Source organism: Bos indicus x Bos taurus, chromosome 8 (assembly GCF_003369695.1).
Source record: "Bos indicus x Bos taurus breed Angus x Brahman F1 hybrid chromosome 8, Bos_hybrid_MaternalHap_v2.0, whole genome shotgun sequence".
In the NCBI taxonomy this organism is placed as follows: domain Eukaryota; kingdom Metazoa; phylum Chordata; class Mammalia; order Artiodactyla; family Bovidae; genus Bos; species Bos indicus x Bos taurus.
Genome location: NC_040083.1, coordinates 69,016,413 through 69,040,664, shown reverse-complemented (window position 1 = coordinate 69,040,664; position 24,252 = coordinate 69,016,413). Strand labels below are relative to the sequence as shown.

Genomic DNA, 24,252 nt, shown 5'->3' with positions numbered 1-24,252 from the left:
TTTTTTCATCTTAAGTGATTAACCAGCTCACAGATACGAGTGTTTAGGTCCAGGATGGTTGGAAGGAGGCAAAATGGCGCACTGCACACAGCCCTGGGTGATATATTTATTTGGCTACTACTGTGTGCATTGATAAATTGAGCTCTTAAAAAAGGGCGAAATGTAAACAAAGCGGCATAACTTAAAAAAAAAAATAAATAAAAGAACCAAAAAGGGCCAATCAGGAGCTCCAACTTTGAAGATAATTCATATAACAGCACTTGATTTTTGCGATTCAAGACTCTGAAAGGGTGTGATGGTTCCTGAGAGGAGTAAGCCCATTTCAATTAGAGTGGGGCTCCCCTCCTGGGGGCACACCTAGTAGCAATCAGATTCAGAAAACGAAAGCCGGATCGGGGCCTCTGGGCAGGAGGGTGACCTGGTGAGAGGCTGGGGAGGAAGGTCTATTTTGCTAATGTCACAACAGGTTCACCCCAACAGGTTCCCCGTGATTCCAGAGGCTGCCGATGAGATTCCATATGGACAAAATGAAATCCTTGCCTGTTCAAGCCTGGAATGCTCTGGGGCCGGGCCGTATCTCTAAGCACAGCTTGTCACACACTCAAATGCACAAGTTTCTGACGCAAACGATCAATGCTGGAATACCAAGGCACTGGCAGCACAATGCCAAGACCACATTTTACAGTTGCAACAGGACTGCAAGGGGCTCTTGCTGAGGGCGAGCCAGAACACTTACATTTTTCCTATGAAGACACTGAGGACCATGGTCTCGTCATTCAGGCCCAGAACCTCTGAGAGTCGGCGGTACAGCTGGTGGTGTGTTTGGGGAAGAGAAAGTAACCAGAAAATACAGATAAGAAAAACCATATCCCAATACTGTTTCTGTCTTCATGCAGGAGGTTAAAACCATAAGAAGAATATGAACAACAATCCTGGGGAAGTCTTTACTGACGGAATGAACTAGTTTCTGAGTACTACTAAATACTGGGTACATGTTATTTTCAATCCTAAAATGATAAAAAGACTGTCAAAACCTTCTGCTGTTTTGAACATCCAATTCATGTACATAGGGACTAAGAATGCCAATTTAGGGGAGACCAATGGATGTTGTGACTGGTCATTTATTAAGCACATGAAGACTGAATGCGAAGCAGAGAGGAGAATCTAGCTGACTTCTACTCTTTCATGAGTCTTTGAGGAGTCTTTCTGAAATTCTGCAGACCAAGAGGAACTATTTGGATTATTCTGATAATGGAGACTATATCTAAACTGTTAACAGCCATTTCTTTTACTCAGAAACTCCACAAGCAGAAGTGAGCACTAAATGGAGCCAACTCAGAGTCTGTTACCTTAGAGGATTTCTGCACCTGGTCCCCAATGTAGATCTTACGAAATTGTTCAAAAAAGCTCAGCATGGCCAATTCTAGTTTCTCGTTACCCGCCTGAGCCAAGCGAGAGTCTGTTAGGTTCATCAGCTGGAGCACCCTGGAGGAGGAAAAGCAATGATTCTCTCAACAGCAGGATATCCTGGTCACCACAGAAAACCAACCTCTCTGAAACAGGCACACGCCCCCTCCCCTCACCCATCATCCTATTGGAAAGGCCTTCTCTGCAGGCTCTAAGCTCCACTAGGGAACAAAATTCTCCCCTTCTGCGCCTCAGGAACCACAGCCAAGGAATATGAATGACTAGATATTTAAAACTTCCAGTCCCCTGAGATTCTATAGATGGAGGCAGAACTCTTAACTGCTTAAAAACAGTGGGGAAAAATACTAGTACTAGGGTAATGGTCATCCCTGAAACTTCCGTGAGAACTCAAGTACAGCAGTTTTATTTTCTTAGCCCCAGTTCCACAGCTATAAAATGAGGGTGACAGGACTAAGCCAGTGGCTCTCAATCTTTTTTCTCACGGAGCCATAAAAGGAAAGGAGACAAGTGAAGGACGATGCCCACAGGCAGGGAACACTTCCAGGGACCAAGAGCTGATATGCTACCTGTGACTTCATCCCTTTCACCTGCACCCATTCCCCCAAAAGAAAGCATATTGGAATGCAAGTGAGTGGATGCTGGGTGAGTAAGAATGATGTTATTACAAGTGAGTCATCTGACATTTTGATAATGTGAAAATAGGTAACAAACTATTCAACATTTTGTGACATCATGAGTGCACTGGACTCAGTCACTGTTCTGGAACACTCAAGTTGAGAACCAGTATACAAGAAATTGTCTAAACTCAATTTATATTATGACACACACACAGTATTACACAAGGCTACAGAATCAGAAAGGTATTGGATTTCATCCTTATTAATCTTTGTTCAGTTAGGGCAGATGAGCATCTGATAAATAAGGTGGGGGTAGAAAGAGGCAAATGGGGATTTTCAGCATAAGAATAAAAATTATGGACTGAAATGTCTAGGGACCAATATGTCTAAGGAGAGCATCTGAAACTTTAGAACCCTTCAGGGTAGCAGTTCCTTGCAAGGTCACAAACCACATTCATAAAAATTGTTGTTATTTAGTTGCTCAGTCGTGTCTGACTCTTTATCAACCCCATGGACTATAGCCCGCCAGGATCCCCTGTCCATGGGATTTCCCAAGCAAGAATACTGGAATGGCTTGCCACTTCCTCCTGCAGGGGATCCTCTCCACCCAAGTCTCCTGCTTGGGAGGTGGATTCTCTACAGTCAGTCACCTGGAAAGCCCTTCATAAAAATACTAAAACATTATTTGCCCTTTCACTTGCATTCTCACAGGAGGGTGCAGTGGGGTTTTTCCAGAGGCTATAAGCCGTGTGATATCACTACAGTCTGAATGCAGAAGAGAGAAGAATCCAGCTGACTTTTACTGTGCCAGACATTAAAACAAAGCTACTCTTCTCATTCATTTCTTCTGAAAAATATAGTTAAATATTGATAGATATAGCTCACATGAACAAGTTCTTTGAGGACCTCTATACTTTTTAAGATGGTAAAGAGTCCTAAAGAAAAAGGTCTGAGAATCTCTGCTGCAGAGGTTTAAAAAGATTTTTAAAAATCCTGTCTTTTTATTTCAACGGTAAGTAGACTTTCAGAAATCACTAAATGCTCATTTACAGGTTTTTAGTAAGATGAGAATCACACAGACACAAAATAACTTGAAATCCTATAGATGGAAAAGGGTATGTCAAAACATCTGAAAGCTGTAGAAATTCTGTAATTCATCTTTAGGGATATTTGAAGACCCAAAGTTTCCTATTAGACTTCCTATTAGACTATTAGGCAAGGCAAAAGCAGTCCACGTTTTCATTAACTCTCAGATATTGCACTTAACAGAACTAAAAGCTACTCTCCACTCTGTATCCTACTTATACTCTTAATTCTATATCCACAATTTATTTTCTAGCTGAATTACTGCAGACGGTTTTTTAGTAAAGATTGTAGGCATGGCTGTTGCTGTTTTTATAAAAACTTTAGAATCTGGACCTGTAACAGTTTTTCATTTTCACCGGCAATCAGCTTCATAAAATTATACTTTGTAAATGGGAAGAAAAGCACTAACAGAAGCATATCAAATTCCCATGGTCTCAGGACCCAAAAGGGGGTGGGAGGGTCAGAGCAGTGAAACGGGATGCCTCCGTGCGAGCACTTACCGACAGACAAGCTCGCCGTCCATAGCATCCTGCTCATCAGTGCTGGCAAAAGAGACCCGGCCACCAATCACTGCACCGATGATGTAAACCAGCCACGTCAGCCTTCCTGCAACAGGAAGAAGGCCCATTAGTGTCACCTTCTGTCATCACTGCAAGAAGAAATTCCTCACTGTGAGGTTCATTTCTTACTCTGAACTCCCTTAATCTTAAGAAAGCGAAAAGGCCCTGAAGTCAGACTGTTCCTTCAGAGAACAGCTACTCCTCTGCTTTAGTAAGGGTGATACCAAGGGCGAAACTCAGTATAACCAAGGCTCCCCTATCAGACAGGGTCATTAGTTTTAGAATGCAGTAGTTCCTTAAACACATCCACTACAGATACGACTTCAGTTGCTCTTCCCTAGTTCCCGATGGCATTTATTATCAAATATTCTTGTTTATATGAAGCTAACTGAGGATGGAAAGTTTTCTGAAGCGGGGAGGTGAAAGGGAGGTGACAGTGAGTGAAAGGGTACTGACGGCAGTCGGGTGTCCACTTACCTTCCTGCACTGCGATGTCCATGGGACTGGCGCTGGCACTCTGGAGCAGCTCCTGGTAGGACTGGGCAGACTGGTCAAACAACTGCACGAGCAGTGCACACGTCTTCTCGTATTCACAGCGCCCGATGGTAGACAGCTGGTCCAACTGCTGCTGGACCAGACCCGTATCCTCCAGGGGATCTTCCAGTCCATCTCTACTCCCAACAGAAGGAAGGAGCCCTCTTAAAGTGTGTTGCTGACTTCCCTGTCACAGCAGCTCTCCTCCTCCATTCTGCCACCACGTGCCATCGTAGAGGCCCAACACAACTTTTTACCAAGGAAGGTAAGAACGGGCTGAAGGCAGGGGTCTCACCCAAGCATCAGTCTCCTGAAGTATCTTTCAATCCCTAGCCCTGTAACATTTGTCTGCAGTGATTTTCCCAGTCCTATGCTTCTCAACCCTGAAAGCTCCCAGCTCTCAGCCTCTCGTTTGGTCCTGACTATATAAGACTACAAGTGGCCTATCCCTGCTGTGAGGCCACTTGTTCTGTGATCAGATGGGTTTTGGAATTCAGAAATCTTCAGATTTTAGGGAGGTACTGTATGCTTCTACATGTGACATGAACCCTCCATGGGCTGTGACATGAACCCTCCATGGGCTGTGGCATGTCATATACAATATTCCTGCATCAAAATATATAAATATTATGAATAGTCACACTAAATAAAAGTTTTAAAAACACTACTATGTGTGTGTGCTAAGTTGCTTCAGTGGTGTCTGACTCTTGTGCAACCCCATGGACTGTAGGCTGCCAGGCTCCTCTGTCTATGGGATTTTCCCAGCAAGAATACTAGAGTGGGTTGCTATACTCTCTTCCAGGGAATCTTCCCGACCCAGGGATTGAACTGCAGATTCTTTACCACTGGCACCACCTGAGATTAAGTGGTCTCATATCAGCACAGGTCAAGTTTTGCCATCAAATGAGTTTTCTGTCAAACTTATGAGAAAATTAAACATTCACATCTTAAGTTTCAGAACTGCAGACAAGGCACTGTGGATCTATACCATGTCCTGTCGTATCCACTGGTTTCCTAGACTTAAAAATCTGATCATATCCTAAGCTGTCTACTGTTACGACAAGGTTATATGACAATCCAGCAGCATCACTGCCACTACAACGGGCAGCTCAGAGCTGTGTGTTAACCATGGTCTATACACTAGGCCAGGACACAGTAATTTAATCTCCATTATAATGTGGCCCAAGAGCACACAGCTGTTAGTTGAGTAACTGGGCCCAGAGCCCATACATATCCCCACTCCCCAACATGGCCTGCCTGAAACCTGCTGAGTCCTTAGGAATAAAAGCTATGCCACTAACAGAACAATGCTTTCCAGTAGGCTTCACCAATACCCAGATTCTGAAATGATTCAAGTCATACACAACTGAGACTATAATTATTATGACAAATTTACTTGATTTGAGCAAATTATGCATGCAACTTAAAAATGAAAAAACAACCAGACCGTCAGAGTTCAGGTAAATTCTCCTGAGAAACAGCCAATGAAAAAATATATAAGAAAGGTCTCTACACCAAGAATAACTGTATTTTATATAGGTCATTTCTGAAAGGGTCTGACATTTCTTTACTATAGAGTTCTGGTCCAGTTGGCAGTCAAGAAGACAGAACCCATGTGTCAGGTTAACGCAATCAGTGGCCAGCTGCCTGGGATTCTTGTATCTTCTAGTAAGCTCTGGACAGCATGCTTTATTTATCCACTTATTTCTTGAGAAGTTCACATTAAGCACCTATATGTTACACGTTATAACTGTTGTCACCTACAGCTTAGAAATGCTTCTCTCATGTTTAATGAAAATCAGTGGATATGCTTCATATTCCAAGATGCTGCTATGGTGGGTGAAGAAGGGACATACGTGAACAGGATGTTAAAGAGAAAAAGACTCTTCTTTCAGACATTATGCTCTCATCAGCTGTTGTACTGACAGGAAAAAATATCCATTCTGGTGTTAGCTCCAGTAAGATTCATATCAAGGATGCGTCTACCAACTGGGTGTCGGGTCCCTCACAAGTCTGACACCAAGCCATGTGTAGGGAAAAAGGAAGGCTGTCCATTTCCTTACCTGAGTATGATGTGCACAGATTCCAGACGGGATGTGATGTAGGCTTTGGTGACCTCAGGAGTATATGTCTCCAGCATGTGGGGCTCGGTGGCTTTCACATATGGCACGGAGGCTGCCAGCCGCTGCCAAAGGCTCAGGAGATAGTGCACGCTATTTGGGGCAAATTCCCAATGCTAAAGAAAACCAAGAGAGTAGGCCTCTGTTACCACCATATCGCCTAGAGGTCCAATCTTAAATTTAGTATCTCTTAAGATGCTCTGATGTGACCTCCTAGACGTCCCAGAAGCATCAAACCACAGATGCTCTAAAAGGAAGGAAGAGGAGAAAGAATCGTGGGTGGATGGACACAGCAAAGTCTATTAAAGGGATCCGTAGAATCAGATGTTAGCTCTCATTTGTGTACACAGTACATTAGTCTCAAGCCACTTGACATAAAGAATAAAGGATTAAAAAAAAAAAAAAAGGATAAACTTTGATGGGCTTTGTCCTATGTACTGGAACCAGTCTAATGTGTTTACTGGTATTTCAGAGACTAATCGTCCAGTGAGAAGAGCTGTCCTGAGCTGGTTGAGTAAGTGGCTCTCAGACATCAGTATGTAAGATAGTCTCGTAGGAAGCTTGTTAGAAATAGAGGTGCCAAGGTTCCCCCCCTAGACCGAGTGAACCAGAAATGATGGGAATAGGACCCAAGCACCTGCATTTCTCATCAAGCTCTCTGGATGATTCTGATACAAGCCATCACTTTAGAGAACCCCTGCCTACACACGGCTAAGAAAGAGAGGGTGCTGAGTCTCCTTTCACTCTTCTGCCTGTTTTTTTTTAGGGGGACTATGAAAGAATTCTCCCAGCCTTGAATCTAAGTATTATTCTTGCAATTCCCTCATGTTCTCCTAACCACACTCTTTGTAATGCCATAAGGTTAAATAAAACCAACAAGCAAGGGAAGAGGTTCTAATGTTTAGGAAGAAAGAGACAAGCAATCCACGACAAACCTGTAGGCTGGTCACCGTGAAGTTAGCTATCAATCGGATGACTTCGGGGTAGTTTTCCACCTTCACTAATTCTCCCAGTTGATAGTTACTCTTCAAGCGGGCCAGTAGTCTGCAAAACTCATGGTAATTGTTTGGGTCTGACAAACTCTGGTGACAGTACAGGGAGGAAAAGAAAATGTAAAACATGACTCACTAACTTGCTTCCCAAAGGACATGTGGGATGGCATGGGGGATGGGGAGGCGGTGGGAGATGTGCTTTAACTTCTGAGATGTTGGCCATCATTCTGAACGACACATTTGTATGATTAAAAAACAATTTTTAAAAAAGTCACTTTTAAAGGGGACTATTGCATCTATTATCTCATCTGTTCACAATAATCATGTTGGAAGATGGGGTTATTGGCCTCAGTTGGCAGAGTCTGAAACAGAAGCCCAGAAGGACCATACTACTTGCCAGGGCTGTAATGTTGATTAATGGCAGAAAGGGGCACAATCTCAGATTTAACAGGTTTGTTTGCTTCCCACTGATCGAATGAAAAGTAATGAAATTTTCATTTTCACAGCTGTCTAATTTATCATTAAGCACAACTAGAATGGCAAAGTTACACAAATATTTCATGTATTTTATTATCCCACATTCATGACAACAAACTCACTGTATTAGTACATTTATGTATCTTGTTATCTACTTGTATCAGACACTTTTGTTTGCACACTACACCAGTATATTTGCTTCCTTACACATGTTCTCCTACATTAGAGAAGGCAGGCGGGTGGGGGCGGGGGTGGGGGGGTGGTTCTTCTGCTTGTCAGTACATCTCTGGCCCGTGGTAGGTGACTCCATACAATTTGCTGACAGAAAAAATGACTTTTTAAAAAGGAAAGAATTGAGTAATGTTTTTTTTTTTCTTTTTCTTTTCTTTTTTTTGGCCACGCCACATGGCATGAGGGATCTTAGTTCCCCGACCCCAGATCGAACTTACGCCCTCCGCAGTGAAGGCATGCAGTCTTAACCACTGGACTGCCACGGGAGTCCCAGAACTGAGTATATTTAAAAGTGAATGGGTCTTATTTATGATATTTCCTAGTGTGGGGAAGTGATACTTAAAAAAAGGAGGTGTTAGCTGAATCTTTCGGACTGAAAAAGACAAGAAGGACAACTGAGTTATGGAATGAATAATATTTGAATGAGAAATCTCCCTTCCTAGCTAAAAGTAGCTCTGTTCACTTAGGCAAATAATTTACATTCAAAATCATGGAAACAAAAACAAAAAACACACAAAATGACTAGTTCTCTCCTTATTTTCCTTCGAAGTGACCCTTTCAATAATTTCAACATTCCTGAATCTAGGGACAAGCTCCTTTTCTGGGTAAATGTTAAAAATCTATGTACAGACATTCACTTAAATCTTCTGAAGGATAACAGATTGAACTGTTTTCTAGGGTTTTTGCTATGTGTGACCTCTAGATTGAGCTTTTTGCATGATAACAGAGAGGTATATACTAATCATACATGCTTATACACACATACACATAAAATAAAAGTAAATTCTCAAAAGTCATACCTGTGGGTTTTCCAGTATTCGTTTAACACCATCAACAAGGTGAGAGAGAAACTTGGCCCTCTCTGCATTGTTGAATAGGGATCTTCTAACTGAGGCAATCTGTACTAAGCAGGATAACACCTAGAGCAGGGCACAACCAAAACACAAATGAGCAGAAAAGATGGTATAGCTCTTTTCATTACTCTTTCCCTTGCTATAAATATTCTTCTCTGTTTTGTCACCCTCTGCTATCATTATAATGATATAAAAAAAAAGATCAAGGAAGGTGTAGTTGAGGATATCTGAAACAGCTTTATTTAAAGAAAAATAAAGGGCATTAGACTCACAGTGAGCATAACAACTGGTTAAATCCACAGTTTGGAACTTCATACAGGTATTATTTTTCAACCACCCCTATGGCTTCTTTGTGTTTAAGATACATATTTAAACTTGAAAATACCAAGAAACTGACAGTAAACAATGCTTTAGACATAGGTTTTTTTTTTTTTTTTTTTTCCTGTTTTATTAAGGCCTTTTGGCTATCAGGTTTTGCTATGTAGTGCTATCATGAAATAACCAAGTCAGAGCTATGCTCAGAAGAAAACAGGTTTTACAATGAAAACATTTTCCCCTTTCCCCATTGCACTAGAAATTTACATTTTGTTAGCCCCTCTTGATCTATTTTCTGCCCTTCTTCTCCCTACTTTCTACTCCGGGAGGTGGACCTCTGTTGACTAACAGCAGGAGTAAATGTAATGATACAAGCAACACAAATTCATGTTTCTGCTAAAGTGAAAGTCCGCATTAATTTGGAAAAGTGACACAGTGACCCGGAAAGCAGTCTACGCAGAAACACTGTGCAAAACACCCACTGACATTCCTTTACTTTCTTTGTAAGTTTTGTACAACAACATTTTACACCAACAATCTGAAGTATCAGACCACTGACTTTTTAGGACCCAAATGAATTTTGGGATTTGAGGTTAATTATTGCTTTAAAGGAGAAATGCAGCATTCCCAAGAGCTTTCAAATTTTATTAAGGACAAGTATGCAAATCTGCCTTTCTAATACAGCTTCCATTGATCACTTATATAACATAGGCCTGAGGGATTTTCAGAAATCTCAGTCTTGACAATCTTCTACTAGACCATATAAGATGAATTCCCTATATTCTAGCCTGTGGCAATTCGAGGTACAGTACAAAGTCAGACACAAAGGGGACCAAAAGAACTTGACACCTGTAGCACTTTGTTATTAGACAGGAACAGTTTAAAAGGAATCAAGGCTTTATAGTGAGAACCTTTAACTGACAAGCTTTATCTCAACAGGCTAGATAACTAACCCTAGTATTCCTAGGAAGAAACTTTACTTCTATGATTTTGTACAACACAATGAACATAAGGCTCATTCGCCACTACTACATTCCAGAAACAGACACTGTAGTCCTGACTCACCAGAGGTGAAAATGAAGGAGGGATGGAATGATAGAGGTCAAAAAACAGCTGCAGAGTTGAAGAATCTAAGAACGCTGAAAGAGAAAAGAGCACATTACTGAATTGTCTGCACACTGGGGCCGGTGCACTCCGGCGCTCTATAGTCATCGGGGAGTGTTATCTTCCTGCTTTCTTATCTTACAGAATGTTTATTTCCTTTGAAAGTGACAAACTAATGGGGGCTTTTTGTTTTCCTTTCTTTTTTTTACAAAAGCATTAGTTTTTAGTTCCTCTAAGAAATGGATTCATTTTTTCTGATTCTCAAACAATGTAAGACAAGCAGGATTCTTCATAGAAAGAACTTTTATCTTTTAGGAACACAGGACCAAGCACATGCACAGGTTCTTTGTTTTTAAAGCTAGAAACTCTCTCAAATGAGCAAGAAAGCAGAAGTCTCTAGGTGAGAAATGTAAGGTCAAACTCACATCCATCAGAAACCGGGTAACCAAGAGTTTGCCCCAGCTGGGGGATCCTCCCAAGTGCAGCTCCCTAACTTTATAAAGACCCACACCAGTCTCCCAAGTTTTCTCTGACAGCAAGCAGGGGATCTGCCAGGGGATCCTGAGCCCACTCTGCTGACTCCAGGTAGAGGGGAGCAGCAGCCTGGTGCGAGGGTGTGGCCATGTTACCTGATCTCCAGCTGGTGGGGATCTGTACCGTGCACAGGTCATCTGAGGACTCGTCAGTGGAAGTGCCGATGAAATCAAAGTTTAGGCAGTTATGAGTGAGCTTGAGCAGTTGCATCAGCAAGCCATGCTGACTTTCATCATTCAAGTTCAGATTCTTTCCAGAAGCCTGTAAAAATGACCACATAATGAGCCCCAAACAGTCACTCCTTTCTTCCAAGCTTGCTACCAGACTTACAAGGAGGCTGCTGAGCCAGAAAAGGAGGTGGCTCAGCACAGTCGAGTGGTGGTTCTCTGCCAGGGGATGCAGCACTTCTAGTACCTTTAAAGTCCTTCCATCACCATGAAACTCCTGGCTCCTTATTTACTATTAACACATGTTTCATGTGCATAAAAACATGAAGCTAGTATTTAAGAAACACCCTCTTTGACATTTACTCTTTACAGGCTGCAGACATTGTGGCCGCAGATAATTCTGAAGCAATATGGGATGAATGGTTACTTCATTTCCATGTTAGATCCTTTTTATTTATTCATCAGCAGTGTACCTGCCTACAGCTCAGTAATGCCCCAGAGCTATGGTGACTATGAGATTCAAGTTTCTACCAGTTGTGACCTCAGGGACTAGCTGGTTCGTTTCTGACAGCATCAGTATCAGAAGAGGATTCAATCCTGTTTTCTCACAAGCTTTTTCCCCCTCTAGAGGGTACAACAGTTTTTACAAGGCAGCTTGCCCAAATTGAGGACTTTTGGGGAATTCTGAAATAAAACTAGGTAGCCGAAGGAAAAGATGGATGGACATCATTTACTGGGACAAAAGAAAAATCCAACCTTGCTTCTCATATTACAATTGAGACACACTGGAAAATGAGAACAAGAACAATAAAACAAAAACCCCAAATGAACACAAAATCAGAGGGTAATTCCATTTGGCTTTCTATATGGACAAAACATCCAAACACAGCTATAAATGTGTACAATTTACAGGTTAACATTTCTTCCTTAGTTCAAGACTATCAATATATGAATTGAAATACCAACTTTCTATTTTAAAACAGTTAATTTCCTTCGGTGATACTGTCTGCCCCTTCAGGTTATGAAATCTAAATGGATGTTAAAAATTCAAAATCTGCTTTTCCTTACAGATGCTGCTTGTTTATTTGCTGCCTGTAACTCAGCAGGGGACAGGGGAGCCAGCCTAGTTTTAATGTGCTAACAATGCAGTCTGAGCCTGTGTTCAGAGCACTGAGAATCAAACACCATAAAAGGAAGATGCTTTAACTCCATATAGGAAGGTCTTATGTGGATATTAAAAAGACCAAACAACAAAAACCTCAAGCTTCATGGCAAACTAGTTTCTTTAAAATAGGAGAATGGGATAAGTGTTCATTTTCGGCTCCTTACCTAGGGGAACAGATGAGAAATCAGGAAATAATTCTTTCTCTCAGACTGGAAGGTCATCAACATCTCAGACATATATATTATGTGAGAGATGATAATTAAATAGATACATAAACTCTCACGGGTCAGTGAAGAGCTGACATCTAACAAGTCTCCAGTTACTCTGATTCTTTCAAAAGGAACCAGGAAGTAGGTACCAACACACAATCTCACCTGTTTTAGTAAATTGCACGAAAGTGTGAAGATATCGAATAACGATGAATCTCGGAAAGAAGAGGCTATTTTTCTGTGCTTGGTTAAAGGATGCGTGGTGTCTGCCTGTGCAGAAAAACAAACCAACACAAGTTTTAAAATTAATGGCAAAGAAAAAATTTTTCTTGTAGACTTCAAATAAAGTAGAAAGATTTTTCAATAAGATCAACAAAAATAACAAAATACATTTTAAACATTTAAGTTACTATTAAACTCTAGTGAGAGAATGAGGATGACGATAAGCGGCAACAGCTCCGCAGGACATCATGTCTCTACCATTTACAGAGGGAAGATAGGAAGAAAGTACAGTGACTCCACTGCAAGGTTTCCCTTTCCTCTGCACTTAAGGAGGTAATATTTAACAAACTGTTGCAAGACTTTGTTAATAATTATTATCATGCTCTTTTGAGGCTGAGTCTCAAAAACAGACAGTCGTAAGGCTTGAATTTTGCTAAATAATCCAGTCAGAGCTGAAGTTACTACAGCCATGAACTTAAGATAAATGGCAATAGCCTGTATAATACTCCCTTTCTTTTCTCACCTATTTCAACATGCAGTCTATTCCACAGAAGTGAGGACTTCAATCAAGGGGCTGTACTGGTCTCTCACTCCTCTGTCCTTGTCTTTTCAGTCATATTTTAAAGGTTTTTGCGGTCAGGGATTAAATCTCTTACTTCTTTCGTATGTCCTCTATAGCTGACACACAGTACATACTCAATAAGAGTGTTAAAGGAATTTCAAGGTTGCCAACAATATTTAGTCCAACCACTTACTGTAAGCTTAAGTCACTTCTATATACTGATCAACTCATGCAGGAGGGAGCTCATCTTCCTTTTGGCACATTATGGAACCTCCACCCCCCAATTTTATTTCTAAGTTCAAATTGGAATGATAACAGAAATATGCTTTCTAATTTAAATCTAAAGCAAAAAAAAAAAAAAAAAAGCCAATAGAAAATTCAGTTGCACAGAGTTAAAAATATTATGATTTTAGCCTCAGTGTCACTGTGTTACAAATGTCTTAGATAAAAAGGTATCACTAGATTATATACTAGATGCCGTATACAATCTGTTACACAGATCATAATCCAGAGAATAATTACATCTTAAGTACATCACACATATTTCTATTGCTTTCTTAAGAAAGATAAATACAAAATTTTGAAAAGATTCTAAAATACCAACACTGATGGATTTTGTGGAGCCAAGCTTCCAAAGGAAGAGCATTAACCCCACAATCTGTACGTAATTAATGCATGCTCTCTTATTACAAGGGTGTGTGTTTGTGTGTGTGTTCAATCGTGTCCGACTCTTTGCGACCCCATGGACTGTAGCCTGCCAGGCTCCTCTGTCCATGGAGTTTTCCAGGCAAGAATACTGTAGTGGGTTGCCATTTCCTATTCCAGTTACTACAAGGACAGCAGTGGTTAAATAATAAGCAAATTAAGAGCATAGGCTCTGCAATAAGCCTATGCGGGTCTGAATTCATACACTGTTTGTCGCCTGGTAACTGTGATATCATAGGCAAATTAGTTAATCTTTATGTGCCTTGGTTTCCTTATCCAGAAAACAGCATAACCAGAGTCTCTATCTCACGGGACTACTGTGAGAATAAAATTAATATAAGTGCTTAGAACAGTGCCTGCCACACAGAAATCACTCAAAAGTATAAATTATTATTTTAATAATTACCAATCGTAGTGTGGATTGCATGTGACAGAGAATACAATATGGACTCCAGATTTTAATAGGCTCTAAGCTAGTGAGTGTATTTAAAATACCAACTCACAGTTAAATTTCTCAGGGTTAATTAAAAGTCTGCATAAGTACGAGCAATAGCAACAGTGATGCAATGTAATTAATAGCTGACAGCTGAAGGGTGAGCTGTTACAATTAATTCAGGCCTGTTCAATAATTACAACATTTTGGCTGGATACAAAAGTAAATGACTAAAAAATATTATAGCCAGAGCAAAAGAAAGCCACTGGTGTTTCCTCTGTAGTAATCTGTGACATCGATGACTATTTTAACAAATTATTTGATATTTAGCAGAATGTTTTGTGCATTCTGAAAAGATTATCAGCAAAATCTTTAATGAAGGCAAATGAGAATTGATTTTTGAATGATTATAAATACATTAACTTATACAGCAGAAAGAGCACACCAGTGATGTGGGTTTCCTAAGTTCTGACTTAGGATCATTGCGCTCTTCTCTAACATTAAACATTAATACCACTGAGGAAAGCTGAGATGAGAGAAAAAATATTCTGGAGATGGAAGGGCATCCGGACCTCACTCACAGAGGAAAACCCCATGGAACTATTTTGTTTCAAAAGGGCATTAATCACTTACCGCAAAAGCACACAACTGCCAAAAAAGATCATCCCACACACAGGCAGAAAACACCAATACTAAGTAAAAATATGGCACTTACTTCAATGAGGAAGGCTGTAGCACTTACTTGATTAATTTCATTGGTTAGCTGCGATAAAATCGTGACACCAATGATGCAGTATTCAACACTATCCTGGTTTAAAAAAAAAGGTAAGGCAGAAAGAGTTGGCCTGTGCAGCTTGATTTCAGCATCTGGAATGCAGTCATACTTAAACTGCCTAGACAAGGTATGAGAAATTGGTATTTTAAAACTGCTGCTTTTCAGGACACAAAATCTAACTGATATATAAGAGGACTGCTAAATCTGACTGCATCAAAATTGAAACCTTTTGTATGTTAAAAATATCCACAAGCTTTACACTATACATATTGTAGGAAGAGAAATTAGCAAATCACATCTGAGATAAAAGACAAATGAATGTGTAAAATAATTTATATGAAAGGCTGTATACAAAAAAGGGCAAAGAACTGATTAAAAAAATGTACCTAAGATATAAACAGGAAGTTCACAAAAAGCAAAAATAAGTAGTAAATGAGCATATGAAAATTTGTTTGTCTCATTCATAACTCAAATGCTAAGCTACCAATTCTTTCTACCTATGAAACTGGAAAAATAAGAAAGCTGAGCTCACAGGGTGGAGGTACAGGGAAACAGACATATTAACTGTTGGAGGGAATAACTTTTTTTGAGGGTAATTTGGAATATCCATGTAAACCCAAAATACACATGTCTTCTCACTGAATAATTCAAAGGCTAGGAATTCACACTATAAACACACTTAGCTCAAAGTATAAACACACAAACACACACACACAAGGAATATTCACCAAAGTATTTATTTACCAGTGTAGATATAGATACTAACTAAATACTCGCCTAGAAGAGTTAAATGAATTATAGTGTTTTAAACTGGAATAGTATGTAAGCAGTAGAAAGAATGAAGTAGGGTTTGTGCTGACATGTAAACATGTGAAACCAAGACATTAAGAATTAAAAAGATACGGAAGAAAATGTACCAAACAATCCCATTTGCAGATCAATATCTAAGCAAGCATATATTGCCTCACTTCTTTCATTGAGTATGTATGTCGTACCTGTAAAAACCTGGTGACATCTGTGATTGCATTTCTGAAGACGTAGTCATCCTTCTGACAGTCAAACCAGCCCAACTTTGTGATCCTGGCATATAATTGGATAAGTGCTTGCGTCACAAAAGTGGCCAGCTTTGGCCGAGTGGCAAGATAGTTGAGCACATAGTTCCCTATAAAACAGAAATAGTCTACATTGGAGATGGCTCTGCCAGGGAAGGGTGTGTGTTGTTAAATGTCTAAGAAGTGGTAAATCTAGACTCTTTACCCTAAACTTCCTTAATTATTCACACTACTGAGAAACAGGACTTTAAATTTAACATTCACTAAACTTTCCAACTATTAGGGCTTCCCTCAGCTCAGTTGGTAAATCATCTGCCTGCAAAAGCAGGAGACCCTGGTTTAATTCCTGGGTCAGGAAGATCCCCTGGAGAAAGAAATGGCAACCCACTCCAGTATTCTTGCCTGGAGAATCCCATGGACAGAGGAGCCTGGTGGGCTACAGTCCATGGGGTTGCAAGAGTCAGACACGACTTAGCAACTAAACCACCATCACCAAACTTTTCAGCTCAGAATTGTATACAAGTCACAATGAAGAACCTGAAGTAAGGGAGCCTTGAATCTAGCTCTTGATGGTTAAATAGCATGGTTGGCACAGAATTCAAAATCTTCAGCAATGTTTTTCTTAGTTACCAGTGATGGTGAAGACCAGGTAAAAGAAACTTTCTGAAAACAAAACAGCTAACTTGGGCTTTATCTAGGAACAATTATATTGGGCCCTCTTCACTTTTAAGCCCAATTCTGGAAAGAAACTATATTCTAGATATTCTGTATGCCTAGTAACTTCAGAACATTATCAAACAAGCAACATAAATGTAACTATTACTAGAATATCACTAAACAAACTAATTTAAGAGAGAAAAGACAACTTTCTACTCACGAATATCTATCCGTTGTTCCAATGGTAGAGGGTTATTTGTGCGCGATACAAGCTTTGTAAGGCATGTAGCTGCCAGTAACTGGGAGTAAGATGACTGTGAAAAGAGAGGGGGAAAGGGCTTAGGATTCAATTTTATTAAGTTAGTCAGTCAAAGTTTTTAACTTGGAGATCTGAGTTCAGATTTAAAAAAATTAATCAGCTTTGTTACATTTGATCCTCTGGATTTTTAAGGGTCTCATACTAAGGAAAAATGAGCCCATTCATCATCTGTACTCATTAAGCTGACTTCAGTCATGAATAAAGGGCAGGATAAAGTGAATGCCTGATCAAACTGAATCTAATACAAGTATCTGTATCACTTTGAGGGAGGAGAAGTTAGAAGAGATCTTTACAGAAAGATATTAAGCTCTATAGAAGACAAATCTCTTCTTTCATTAAAATCAAAAAATCTTCTCCAATAGCCTTGTTATAACAATGTTTAAAAAAGTTTCACCTCATAATATTCCTGTAGTATAGCATTAGAAAGAAGAAAAAAAAAATATAGAAGTAGTATTAGAAGGAACCACCGCCTTATGCTGTGTAGTTAATCCCCAAATTGTATCTTTCCATCAGTACAACTATCAATCAGCTACTGCTTTGGGGAATGTATATGCTGGTTTTAGTAGCAAATTCATAACAATTACTTATGAGAAAGAAAAAAACTATGCCCTAAGCAAAGGAATAGCATTACCATATTCTCAAGTGTAGATTTTAATGAATTTTAAACTTATGGAGAAGCAGAGTATTCAATCTGACCATAATATATAAGAAGGAGCCATACGCAGATTCGAATTCCTCCATGCAGCTGTGTTACATATAACATCATATAACAGGGATAGACTCAGAATCACCAAAATAATTTAATCAAGGGTCGAACATAATTTACCACGAAACTGTAAGTCCTTAGGGCAGTAGGCTATCTATAGAGGCTATTCACAGGCATTACATCATACCATCAAATATAAAAATAACTTAAGCTTATGAAAAAAATCTATAAAAGGGACTTTGGAGGGCATGGGAGGGAGGTTCAAGAGGGAGGAGATACATGTATACATATAGCTGATTCATGTTGTATAGCAGAAACACAACATTGTAAAGCAATTACATTCCACTTAAAAAAACAATGTATGTTAATGGCTTCCACACCAAAAAAAGTTGACTCTGACATGTGATTTTTTATTCAATGCTTGAACATTGTTTAAACTGATTAAAGCAGGTGTGTCAGATCACTAATAATGCAAGAGGCTACTATAACTGTAGAACACAGTGTATAACAGTAAACTATATAATATGAAAATGGTTTCTGAATATGACTCCAATAAATCTGCTAAATCATGAAGAAGTCGATAGAGATCAAAGAGGAAGAATCCACTATAATTAAGTCTTTCACTATTGCACCACCCCTGTGTTATTCCAGCCTGCTGACTATCAGTGTGAGGAACTGGAGTTAACAGTGTCACAAATGACAATGGGGCTTCGGTGGCAGTCAGTTGAGAGTTAGTTGTGAATCTCCCACAGTACGAATCCAAACTGTTCAATACCAGAACCAAGTGATGGAAAAGAAATATAAAAATACTATATGCAAAAACAGAACAGAGCACAACCCAATCTCTGACCATGATGCTTTAACCTCCAGACGCTTGGGAAAGAGTCAACTTCTTTAGCTACTAAGGATATCACTTAGCCAACTGTAGTCTGTTCTATTTACTGCATAAATTCTCTAACACTATTAATGCAAATTTAAAAATGAAGCCATTGAGAATTCTATACTCTCAATAAATTAATGGCTTTCCTCCGTTTCACACTTCCTTCTGGTCTCTGGCAGAGTGCTGGCTGCTGGTCTAGCTGGGATTCTAAACTCTCTTGATGCCCTTTCATGATACCCTGGATGGATGCTTGTCCTTCCTAAGACCTCCGTCCTGCCAAAAATATTAACTTAATCAAATTACGTATCATGAAAGCATTATTTTGATCACTGCATGCCATTTTTAAGCCGGAAGAAGTTCTAATTTCATTTTAAACATTCTAACTTCCTGTCATTTCCACTGTGAAGGAAAATTTTTCCCCTGCACATCTAAGACAAAAAGCAGCAGTTGTGGTATAGGGGAGGAAACACAGAGCAGAAAGGTGACAAGAATGTTGTGGATAAGAAAGGCCATTTATATATAGCCGTGTCTTCTTTGTAAAAGGTGTGAAGTGATACATAAGTGTAAAAAACAGAAAAGGAGTCCCAGAAATTTGATTCAAGAATAAAAATTATAGGACAAAAATATACGCTCAGTGAGATTTTCCTGGTGACTCCGAAGGCCTTTTTTGCTAGTGTGGCAGGTCTGGTTTGTTTTAAAAGTGAAAATTAAGAAGGCAGAGGTACCTAGAAGAATCAAGGAACAGAAGTTATCCCAATCCACCCCTAAACTTAGAACCAGACTATATCTTCCTAAACCTGTTCCTCTTTAGGATTTTTCAAATCTTACGTACACTTCCTCTTTCGAGGAGTAGCTGGCACTTGCTCAGGCAATCAGGGCTGTTGGTGAATTCAACCAAGGCTTTCTCTGCCTGCAGTCGAGTGGTCGTATCTGTTGTTTCATACAGCTGTTTGCACAGATTCTCTAGTTGGGCCAGGCTCTGGAAAAGATCAGTCAAAAAAGAAATCAGTCCAGTCTACTACATACATAAGTTGACTACATACATACTGTGCTTGAAATTACTAGATGGAGATAAATAATAATCAATGAAGAGAGACTTGCTTCTCAATGTGGAGGAGAATCTGGGTGACCTTTATCTAAAAATAACCACATACAGCCCTCTTCATTTGATGCTTTAGAAGACAAAATGACAGAATGCCTAAAATCTATACACTTTTTCAGTCATTTGCTTAAAGTTCAGACACAAATGATACATTTTTTTCCTTGCAAATATCTATCCTAAGCTTCTCCAAAATGTTTTCAAAGAAAAATGCAGAATTTACTTGCTCTGCCATCAATTTCAAGATTATGATTACTAAGTCATCACTGTAAAATTAAGCACATAAACACACAATGTAAGCGTCACAGAGATCTTTACATAGGTTGAAATATTCTCCTTTTGCCTGTAGCTATCAGCTTATAATTATGTGTACACGCAAAGATGGCCAACCTCTAAGTTTCAGAATGCAAGTACGCACCTTCCTCCCCGGGTCCCTCATGTCTAAAGTTCAGGAGACTCTCTTCTGTTGTACTTTAAACTCTTGCTTTGGTTCCAAATTTAAAGCGCAGGGTCAAAATAAATTCAACCTGAGCATGTGCTCAGGCAGAGATAAGACATGGGAAACGCCCCCAACAAACCCTACTTTCCAAATCTTGAACCAGTTCCAGGGAGGCAGGAAGGGGATGGGTGTGTGCTTTGGTCAAAACCCCAAAGGGATACAAATTCACTTCCACTTAGTGTGGTGTTTAAAAGCAAAGAGGAAAGAGTTCATGTAACTATCACCTTTCACTGACTGGAGAGGTGGGCAAACATCTGTTAAGTTTTTAAAGGACCAATTTGGACTTTAAGAAGAAAATTTGAACTTCTACAGCAGCAAGTAAGATCTGGTTTAAATAGTTTGAGGGATCCTACTACTATTAGAAATGACAATTCTGACAAGAACCAAAATAATAATTAGGCAAACCAACCTGTGTAAATAGCCTAAAATATATCACACAGCCAGTCTGCCCAAGGCTTTTCATTATCACTTTATTTCATTAAGCTAGGACTTTATAAATCACAGCTTTTCTACTAAGCAGGAAAGCCCTGGGGGCAGGATACCTATTTTACTCAATCTGATTAATAAATTTCAAACATTAACCTAAAGGAAACAAGAAAGACAGATGCCTGACACTCGGATTATCAGTCGCACTTCAGAAAGCCCTCCAAAGAGTAAAAACCACCACCTCCACTGCAGAACAAAATAAACAAACTACTCTTCAAAACACCTTGGGACTCTGTATCTGTTTAATCTGTTCCTGACTTGCAGGGGTCCCACTTAATACCTTCCTCAATTTGAAAGCAGAGAAAACTGTACTCATAAAGCCAGATCTCAAGTGATCAAAGTTCTACTGAGAGAAATCTGATTTTTTCATATAGCTTATAAACAAACACAAGGAATAGAGGATAAGGCCAATTAATCTCATATACTCCATAAGACATGTGTGCAAGTCAGTGTTATGTCTGCCACTGCTGGCCAAACTCCCAATGCATCCGTTTAATTATAAATCCCCACATTCCTAAGCAAGAGATTAAATCTCCTTCAGGAGGTTTTTGTTTCAACCTAGCAGACTGGGTTCCACCTCCACCCCCCACCCTGCCTGTGAAATGATTAACTAAAACAGGAACAAATTATTTAAAAAATAATTAACACAGAAGACATCAAAGGGTGGTATGAGGTTTCAGTAAGCAGCAGCAGCCTCATAACCTCTGACCACCCACTACAAGCATCCTGAACAGAACTCCCTAAATGGTCAGGCTGCTTAAGGTATCATGACTTTCCTTGAAGTCTGATCAGTCAGATCCAGGAGCAACCGCCACCCGGCTGCCACTCTTATTTACATTTATTACAACAAAGTAGTTCACATGACGATGGCTAAGCATCTGTCACTGGTAGTTAAGTTCCTTACTGCTAGAAACCTACATGCAGGTTATGGTGGGCTTTTTGGTTGTTGCTTTGTTTTGATTTGTTTTGATGTAGTAGACAAAAGCACACTGCAGGCTAAGTCTGGTAATGAGTTCCCAGCTCAGGAAACAAGACCGTAAAAAAAAAAAACCCAAAAGAGTAATTTGACCATTTACATGAACATTTAGAAGAACAAAAGCTTTATTTCTTTGTTTCCAAAAGAACAAATGGGAAACAATCTTGTTTTCCCAAACAATTAGTGAAAACATCTAAAAACCACAGGGTGAATAGTCATTTTATTTGGGTTGCCCATAGAAGGAAAGGGGAATCAAACATTTACATTTATGTTCTCTGGGATCCTAATGTTTTGCAAGCAAATCTAATAGTTAGATCATTTTGAATCACCTCTCTGGGGGATCCAGAATAAAACCATTTATCCCACAATTGTTTGAGCCATTAAAACTAGTTATTTCACATTTAGCACCACTGCATCTCACCCCCTGGCGCAGTTCCTTCTCCCATTCAACCAGTTCTTATTAAGGACATCTATTACACGATGCCGGTTCAGTCACAGAAGAGACTCCAGAGAAGCAAGTCTATTTTCTATTCCTGAGGCTGCCAAACTGATAATTCTCAGAGAAACCTCCATCTGGTCCCACTGGAATATAAAAGCATGTTTGGGTGAAATCTTCACAAAACTGGAAAGCAATCTTCAACTAGAAAAGCATTACTTTAGTACAAGACACTCAAGACAATCAAACCTCCAAATCTACAGCACTTGGATTTCACCAACAATTCAGTTACAATGAAGGTATTAAAAAGTATTAAAAGAATGTATCCTATTATTTAGCAATAATGTTATTTTACACAGTTTTTAACCAGGATAGAGAAAAATGCAGCTCAATTATCCTCATTTCAATATAAGGTGCAATCAGTTGAGACTTCAGGCCTCCAAAATTAATGATTTATCTGAGGAGTTGCCTGTACCTTTTGGGAAAATGAAGATTTCTGTTTCTGCATTAGATGTTATACTAACTCCAGAAAGCATATCCTGGAACTTATTTTGTCACATTCTGCTTTTTTTTAAAAAGCCTGACAGTATATATTTTTAAATTAGTCTCACTGCTTGGGAAAAAAAAAATCCACTTGGAGATTTCTAATCAGAGACCAGGATACTCGTTTTTAGGAAGGATTTGATGACTTTCCCAATAGTGCTGAATAGTGACTAGAAAACAAGCACAAGCTTTGGATGACTAGGTTTTCTGCAAAGTACATCCTTGATCTGACTGCCACCCAAACCACCTGAAACGATCAGAAGCACCGCTCTAGTACAAAGTGTGACGTACACCCTCAATCCAGAGGAGCGCTCATGGAGGATATACAGTCAGAATCACCAATTTGGTAGCTGAATTTTCATGATCAGGATGTCTGAAATTTGAAAAAAATCAAGCCACTTTCAACCTGTTCATAAACTCCATTAATTTAGATCTTCCTTAGTTGGAAGTTTTCTGTGTATTAGGAAAAAACTCTGTTAGGTAAATCAAAAGATGTATACTTAACCTGCCAGAAAAGAAATGATTTAAAAAGTGTAGGGCTAATAAAATTGATTTGATATACTAATTACATTTTATTTTTATCTATTCGATAAGGCATTCCTATTGTCAATAATGAATATGCAATCATCATAGATGTTTTTAAAAACTCCTAAAATCTAGTAATAACAATTATTCTTAGCTTAAAAAAGCAAGTGGCAGAGAAAGACAAAATTTGTCTGATATGACTAGTAAGTGGAATCCATAACAAAATGATACAAATGAACTTATTTACATAATAGAAATAGAAAAACTTCTGGTTATGAGACTGGAAAGCAGGGGATAGATAAACTAGAAGAAGGGGATAATTAATGAGAACCTGGGCTTCCCAGGTGGTTCAGTGCTAAGAATCCATCTGCCAATGCAGGAGACGCAAGGGACATGGGTTCAATCCCTGGGTCAAGAAGATTCCCTGAAGGAGGAAGTGGCAACCCATTCCAGTATTCTTGCCTGGAAAATTCCACGGACAGAGGAACCGGGTGGGCTACAGTCCGTGGGGTTGTAAAGAGTTGAACACAACTGCACAAGCACACACACATACAACAGAATCTACTATAGCACAGTGAAAGCTACTCAAGACACTGTAATGACCCATATGGAAAAAGAATCTAAAAAAGAGTGGAGATATATACATAAATAAACTGACTCACTTTGCTGTACAGCAGAAGCTAACACAAAGCAAATCAACTACACTCCAATAAAAATTTATTTTAAAAAAGCAAGTGGAATAACTATGTAGAGTATATCATCTGTGATACATGTTAGCAAATTCATAAAGGAAAATCTGTATGAAAACATACTGACAATTATCTTTGGGAGATGAGATTATGGGAGACTCATAATTTCTTTTCTGTATTTCCCTAAGTTCTACATTTTTGACCACAAGTAGATATTACTTATAAGCAGGGAAAACCCCCCCAACAATTGTACAGGTAATCTTTTATAAATTAACTCCTCTCAATAGGAACATAT

At 39.3% G+C, this 24,252-nt stretch overlaps 1 protein-coding gene across 4 annotated transcripts in view; it reads right to left on the bottom strand.

Moving 5' to 3' along the window:
- Nucleotides 1-24,252, bottom strand: part of XPO7 (exportin 7) — a 91,309-nt gene that overhangs the window by 16,130 nt on the left and 50,927 nt on the right. The window contains exons 1-15 of one of the 4 annotated variants that reach the window (XM_027549793.1): nt 20,222-20,312; nt 19,537-19,683; nt 17,020-17,113; nt 16,086-16,252; nt 15,031-15,123; nt 12,559-12,663; nt 10,948-11,113; nt 10,280-10,353; nt 8,846-8,965; nt 7,281-7,427; nt 6,289-6,461; nt 4,169-4,362; nt 3,632-3,737; nt 1,350-1,485; nt 737-810 (exon numbers count right to left, since the gene is read on the bottom strand). In XM_027549793.1, the coding sequence (XP_027405594.1) occupies nt 737-810; nt 1,350-1,485; nt 3,632-3,737; nt 4,169-4,362; nt 6,289-6,461; nt 7,281-7,427; nt 8,846-8,965; nt 10,280-10,353; nt 10,948-11,113; nt 12,559-12,663; nt 15,031-15,123; nt 16,086-16,252; nt 17,020-17,113; nt 19,537-19,683; nt 20,222-20,242 (1,817 nt within the window). In that variant the 5' untranslated portion in view covers nt 20,243-20,312. Of the gene's footprint in view, nt 1-736; nt 811-1,349; nt 1,486-3,631; nt 3,738-4,168; nt 4,363-6,288; nt 6,462-7,280; nt 7,428-8,845; nt 8,966-10,279; nt 10,354-10,947; nt 11,114-12,558; nt 12,664-15,030; nt 15,124-16,085; nt 16,253-17,019; nt 17,114-19,536; nt 19,684-20,221; nt 20,313-24,252 lie in introns of those variants that run through there. The other 3 variants (XM_027549795.1, XM_027549796.1, XM_027549794.1) reach the window with 3 other exon arrangements.